This window comes from Bufo gargarizans, chromosome 10, assembly GCF_014858855.1.
Source record: "Bufo gargarizans isolate SCDJY-AF-19 chromosome 10, ASM1485885v1, whole genome shotgun sequence".
NCBI lineage: Eukaryota > Metazoa > Chordata > Amphibia > Anura > Bufonidae > Bufo > Bufo gargarizans.
The window spans coordinates 84093930-84100985 of NC_058089.1; the positions used below are offsets into that span (position 1 = coordinate 84093930).

At 48.9% G+C, this 7056-nt stretch overlaps 1 protein-coding gene across 1 annotated transcript; it reads left to right on the forward strand.

The window, feature by feature from the left end:
* Window positions 1–1243: 1243 nt before the first annotated feature.
* On the forward strand, window positions 1244–6791 carry LOC122920075. Its single transcript, XM_044269284.1, has 2 exons — window positions 1244–1463; window positions 6196–6791. The coding sequence occupies exons 1-2, from the start codon at window positions 1244–1246 to the stop codon at window positions 6789–6791; spliced, it is 816 nt and encodes a 271-aa protein (XP_044125219.1).
* Window positions 6792–7056: the final 265 nt, after the last annotated feature.

The window sequence follows — 7056 nt, forward strand, 5'->3', positions numbered from 1 at the left end:
CCCTGTAACGGTATGAGTGGAGGCCTAGCCAGTGGCCACAATACAGTATGTGTGGGCCTGACACCCTCACGGGCTTGCAAATGTGACTATATCACAGAAAATGTTTAAATATATATTTTTGTATCTGCAAGGTATTTGAGTGAATGACACCCTGTAACGGTATGAGTGGAGGCATAGTCACTAGCCAGAATACAGTCTGTGTGGGCCTGACACACTGGGGCTTGCAAATGTGATTATATCACAGAAAATGTTAAATTGAATTTTTTTTTATTTGCAAGATATTTGAGTGATTGACACCCTGAAACGGTATGAGTGGAGGCCTAGCCAGTGGCCACAATACAGTTTGTGTGGGCCTGACACACACACACATGCTTGCAAATGTGATTATATCACAGAAAAATGTTAAATATATATTTTTTATCTACAAGGTATGTAAGTGAATGACACCCTGTAACAGTATGCCAGTGGCCACATTACAGTCTGTGTGGGCCTGACACACACGGGCTTGCAAATGTGATTATATCACAGAAAATTTTAAATAGAATATTTTTTTTATTTGCAAGATATTTGAGTGATTGACACCCTGAAACGGTATGAGTGGAGGCCTAGCCAGTGGCCACAATACAGTTTGTGTGGGCCTGACACACACAAATGCTTGCAAATGTGATTATATCACAGAAAAATGTTAAATATCATTTTTTTTATTTGCAAGGTATTTGATTGAATGACACCCTGTAACGGTATGAGTGGAGGCCTAGCCAGTGGCCACAATACAGTCTGTGTGGGCCTGACACACACACAAATGCAAATGTGATTATATCACAGAAAAATGTTAAATACATTTTTTTTATTTGCAAGGTATTTGAGTGAATGATACCCTGTAACGGTATGAGTGGAGGCCTAGCCACTAGCCAGTATAAAGTCTGTGTGGGCCTGACACACACGGGCTTGCAAATGTGATTATATCACAGAAAAATTTTAAATACATTTTTTTTTTATCTGCAAGGTATTTGAGTGAATGAAACCCTGTAACGGTATGAGTGGAAGCATAGCCACTAGACAGTATACAGTCTGTGTGGGCCTTCCTGCTTGCATCACTTCCTGTCAGCTGACCAGTGTGAGATCATCCCAGGTCCTGGAAGGTGAGAGCTGCAGGAAAGGCGTGGAGGCAGGGCCTGGAGGCCATCAGTGTTTGCCGGGGGGAGCGCTGCCCTTTCCCCAGGGGGTGGCGTTCTCTCCCGGTATGGACACCCGGGCTGCTGCCATCCGGCGTTCTATATCGGGCGGCCGCAACAGTGGCACGGCGATGGAAGCAGTGGATCTGACACAGGATACGCCTGCACCTGTGGTGTATGAAGTGGAGGTGGAGATTGAAGGCTCAGAGAGACCATGCAGTCCTGAGACATTGGACACAGCGTCTGAAGGTATGCAGCGATCGGGGGTAGTGTCGCAGCCAGGAGGAGGTAAGCGACATGGGACCTCTGTGAACATTTTGCAATCCAGCGCCCCAGAGAGGAGCGCAGTGGGAAGGTTTGGCCCGGAGACCCGACTCTCGGGGAAGACCCGGGGAAATATTAAAAAAGGCAGGAGCTTGGACTCGACCCTTGACCAGGCCGGCGTCCATGGGGTTAAGCCCTGTGATCCAAAAATGTCCACTGCTGAACAAGTGGTGGGCAAGGTTAAAAAAGGTTTTGCTGCTGAACAAGCAGCGCGGAGGATGCCTGGCCCTAAAGTGTTAATGGACAAGATGCCGGTAAAGGAGTCCAGAAATGTGATTTCCAGGGTCAGTGGAGCAAATGTATCTCACCCTGGAGAGTCTGGTTTGTCTCACCTAGGTGGGGCTGGTATGGATAGAACCAAGGTGATTCACAACTGGGGTGTGCAAGGCCCCACAGATACTGCAGACATTTTTGCTTCAAGAGTGGTCTTTTATTTGAAGCTATATGATGAAATTAAAAAAGACTTAAGAAAAGTTAAATTGGAACAAAAAAATATGAAGTTACAGGAGGGCTTATTGCCTAAGCGCAAAAAAACTTTTCTCTCCTCTAAGCTGCTAAAAGAGGGCTGTGTACTGGCTTGTACACACTGTGATACCTTTTGGCGCAAAACCACAATAGCGAATGTCGTCTTTTTTTATAGAAATATTTATTTGTTCGGATGACAACGCGTTTCGGAGTAAAAACACTCCTTTATCAAGTCTTATGGGCCGGGCAGACACGATTGGCAGGGCTGGTCCAATTGCTGGTGCCTGGTCCTGTCCTTGTGTAGCCGCGCTACACAAGGACAGGACCAGGCACCAGCAATTGGACCAGCCCTGCCAATCGTGTCTGCCCGGCCCATAAGACTTGATAAAGGAGTGTTTTTACTCCGAAACGCGTTGTCATCCGAACAAATAAATATTTCTATAAAAAAAGACGACATTCGCTATTGTGGTTTTGCGCCAAAAGGTATCACAGTGTGTACAAGCCAGTACACAGCCCTCTTTTAGCATTCTACATCACTCCTCTGGAGTACTGGCGACTCCAAGGATTGAGAAAGATACCGGCAGCATACCTCATCCAGATCGGATTTTTATCCCCCGCCTTTGCAAGTGTTGTGCTGACACAAGCACAAACACCAGAAGGTGAGTGGAACTACTGATACAATACTCTATCTAACACTATCTACCAGAAACTACTACCCTATGAGCGCCTTGTTTCCCGTTTATCTCGCCAAATCTCCTCTAAGCTGGATAAGCTAGAGGAGGAGATAATGACATTGGAAGAAAGGAAACTGGCCATAGAAAAAAATGGCGGTCCATTTATGGAAAAATTCCAAAATGACAAACGGTTTAAAACCATGTCAGATGCTGAGTCTGGCTCTCCTGGTCTGTCAGGGCTGCGGACCAGGAGCCCGAGAAAAACGGTAATGGCGGAAAATTCTGGGCAAGACTCCTTGCCAGCAGGGCAGGGGGAACCCTCTTGGAGTCAGGGAGCAGCCTCCGGGGATGAAGGTGAGTCTGGTGGTTTGATATTGCAGAGCATCAGGCAGCTGGAATCCCCAGTAGGTAGGCTCTATTTTGGAGATGAGGAGATACCGGAAGAGGAAAAAGTAAAGGGAAAAAAAAATAGAACCAAAGTCGTGGAGAGAGGTGTTGGTATATGGCCATTCAAACACTTCAAAACCCGCTGCTGAGCCCAGCCTAGCTCCTGATGTGGAGTTAGGTTGTACAGAGCGGGAGATTATGGCTGCGGACAAGGAAAAGACGGACGAGGAGAGGGCGGACAAGGACGCGAAAAGGGCGGACAAGGTTGCGAAAAGGGCGGACAAGGTTGCGAAAAGGGCGGACAAGGTGGCTCCTTCTGCGGGGGTGGTGGTGCCTGCAAAGGCACCACTAAGGTCAGGAGAGCCAAGTGGGGAGAACCCGGCCAGTCTAGGGGGAGTGAGTGGTGGTTCCCGGGGTAAAAGTGATAAGCATGTGGTGAAAAGTGGAGTGAACGAGGTAAAAAGAGATATGAAAGGTAGTATGAAAGAGGGGGAGAATGGAGTCAGTAATGCAGGACCAAGTGTGGATGCAAGTGGGAACACAAAAGTAAGTGAAAATATGGAAGTGAGTGGGAATGATGTAAGTGGGAATGTTGTAGGCGGTGAAAATGTGGATATGGAAGAATATGATGAAAGGATTTTGTCTGCTGAGGATATGGAGAAATTGAGAAAAGAGGAGGAGGAGGAAGAAAGGGTGAGACAGGGAAAAAAAATGCAAAATGTACGTATTCAAAGATCGTTCAGCAGGGAACAAGGGACTCTTTGCCCACGGGATCTGGCAAGGGTAACTTGCAACGGCGCTTCTTGGGGGACTTGAAAGAGGGTGCAGAGACCTCCATACAAGTAGAGGGTGAATCGGTTGACCTGTCTTTCTGGACGGAGAGACACGGGCTGAGAACCTTCCGAGAGCAGAAAGGGGGTGAGACCGTCTGGACTCACCCCACACCCGGGGGGGACCGTAGGAATGTGGCCCGTTTGTTTTGGAAAGGTGAGGAAGCAACACCTTCTAGGAAGACTGTTGTGGAGCTTTTCCTGCAGATGGGTTTTGAGGCGAAAGACATCTATGCCCTCATCCATCCCTACGGGACCAAGTTCTTTGATGTTAGCTTTGTCCGACCAGAGGGGCTTGAGCTCTTCTGGTCCAGATATGAGCTGATAAAGAGCACCCCGGAGTGGCAGGGTTTTGCCGTCCAGGCTATCACCCGCCAGAACAAGGTGAAGAAAGTGACTGTGTTACCTTGTAATGAGTCTCTTTCCAGTGTAGACATAGCGACCTGGCTGGGTCGCTACGGTGAAGTGGGCTACCCAGCCAAGGTCCTGGACGAGCACGGTATTTGGTCTGGGGCCTGGACCTTTAACGTGATGTTAAGGGCCCAGGGAAACTCTGTTACCCATATCCCCTCCTCGGCCTTCATAGGGAGGGATCGGATAATGTTTTTTTACCAGGGGCAGCCAAAGGTCTGCCACAGGTGCGGCGACCCCACACACTTCAGTGCACAATGTAAGACCCAGAGGTGCGTAGGGAGTGACCATCTTGCCGCAACCTGTCGGAAGATCAGGTGTAACCTGTGTGGAGACCTGGGTCACCCGTTTAGTCGCTGTCCGCTTGCCTTTGCCAACCAGGCTCAGGGACAGGCTCAGAACCAGGCAGATACTAGCCGCAAGGCTGGGCCTGCAGTTGGTGAAGAGTCTGCTGCCGGGACTGGGCCGGCTGGTGAGGAGACAATTGCCGGGGATCCCAGCACTGGAGGAAGCAAAAAGGATTCCGATAAGGTAAAAAAAATTACGGCAGCTAGGGTCAGGCGGCAGGAACAACGCCGCAAACAGAGGGAGCAGGAGGCAGCTGATCCCTCAACTGGTACCCTAGTTGAGAATCCGGCCAATAGTGGCCAAGATGACAGAGATGATGATGGGAACCCCGGAGTTCATCCCGAAGAGGCCGACCTCTCCGCTGTCTCTGTCTCCTCAGGTGGGGATAGTGTGGATGAGGAGGACAGTGAATGGTTGGTGAGGAGGAGTAACAAGCAGGGTAAGAAGAGAAACAGCAAAAGAGAGGGCAGGAAGGCCTCTCTTGAGTGGGATCCGTCCATCCCACTCTCCCTTGACCAGATACCAAGGAAGGTTTCGGCTGGTGCCCCTCTTGTGGAGGTCTCCAACCGGTACGGCGTCCTAAGCGATACCTCCGAGGCTGGCTTGGCTGAGGGGGAAGCGAGGGATGCAGTGCCGGAGGGTGAGAAGGCCTCCTCGCGGGTTGCCGGGCCTTGCCCTTCAGAGGGGAAACCTTCTGGAGGGGGGGCCAAGTCAGATCCTGTGGGCAAAGAGAAATGTGATATGGATGTCTCCAAATGCCTGAAAAGGCAGAAAGAAAGTGAGGAGTCAGATGGTTGTGATGGTGATGGTGATGGTGAGGGTGGCAGTGGGGTTAAGAAGAAAGCTATCTAGTTCAATCACTTATGATGGCGGAACTCACCCTGTTGACGCTAGCAAGCATTAACGTTGCTAGCATTAAGTCAGACGTGGCTCGTTATGTGGCCTTTGATTTTTTCAGCCATTTTGATGCTGATATTTTATTTTTGCAAGAGACCTGGTTGACTTCCATGGAGTTGATAGAAAAAGCAAAGAGAGAGTGGAGGCATGGTCCATCTTTCTGGTCTCTTGCGGCCGAACCACGTAGCGGGGTAGCGGTACTTTTTAAAACCGCTGGAAGAGTGGAATGCAGGAAAGTAATTGAACTAGAAATGGGAAGGTGCCTGATCCTGGATGTGCTCATGGGAGGACAAGAGCTGAGGCTCATTAACATCTATGGTCCACAAACTGTGTGGGATCGTAAATGTCTCCTCATGAGGATTAAACCTTACCTTTTTTCCAGCCGTCAGGTGATCTTTGGTGGAGACTTCAACAATGTGACAAGAGTCTGTGATAGGGGAGGCTCCAAAGTCAGGCTGGATACCGATGGCGTCGTATTGAGTAAGATAGTTGAGGAAGCTAGTCTGGTGGATGCTCATTTAAAGCATAAGCCAGACCACGTGGACTTCACTTTTCATCAAGGTAGCCATAGGTCTAGAATAGATAGGTTTTATTTGAAGGGGGAAGCTGTTTTCTCGGTCTTGGAGACTGAGGAAGTGGTTTTCTCCGATCACTGTTTAATTTGTTTTTCTTTGAATGTTGCAGAGACCCCCTGTATGGGCAGAGGTTTGTGGAAGTTGAATTCATCTCTCCTGGAAGATGCGACAATAAGACAATCCTTCGAGGAGTTCTTTCAGGGCCAGGAACCGTTAGTGGACCTCTGCAACAGTAAGTCAGAGTGGTGGGAGATGTTTAAAACAAGGACGGCGAGGTTTTTCCGAGAGCTTTCGTACCTCAGGTGCCAGGACAGAAATAATCTGTACCAGGAACTGAGGAAGAAACTTGAAAGTCTGGTCTCGACGGGAGGTAGCCGCGAGGATATCTCTCGTGTGAAGTCCTTGCTTAAGAGGTGTCAGTACGATAGGTACGCATCTTTGGTTGTCGAGAGGGATTTTGGGAAGTACCGCTCGCCCAACCCTTACGGCAACTGTAAGATGTCAGTAAAACGTAAGCTGGTGACAGGCCTGATTGATAGTACAGGATCCCTGAATAGGTCCAAATCAGGGATCCTGGAGGTGGTCAGGTCTTTCTACTCTCACCTCTTGAGTAGGAAAGAACTAGATCGGGACAAGCTTTCAGCTTTCTTGGCTGAAGCTGTTCCCAAGGCAGGAATGGACCCCTCTCTTGACGTTTTGTCTTAACTAATCAGGGAAGAGGAAGTGAGACTGGTCATTGAAGGGCTTAGGCCCAAGAAATCGCCAGGTCCGGATGGCTTAACATCTGAGTGGTACAGGACTTTCAAGGAACAGTTAGTTCCTCCTTTGACTGAGGTCTTTAATGAGTGTCTTTCCTCGGGCACTTTACCAAAGTCAATGGGTAAGTCAGCCCTGATCATTCTGTCAAAGGGCAAATATCCATCCCGTATTGAGAATTGGAGACCCATATCGCTTCTCAATACGGACAGAA

What these genes read in the sequence shown, in the direction of transcription:
- LOC122920075 (XM_044269284.1), top strand. Translation starts at nt 1,244, where the DNA reads ATGGACACCCGGGCTGCTGCCATCCGGCGTTCTATATCGGGCGGCCGC. An exon ending in AGTGTCGCAGCCAGGAGGAG is followed by an intron (nt 1,464 to 6,195) that starts GTAAGCGACATG and finishes TGAATGTTGCAG; the next exon opens with AGACCCCCTGTATGGGCAGA.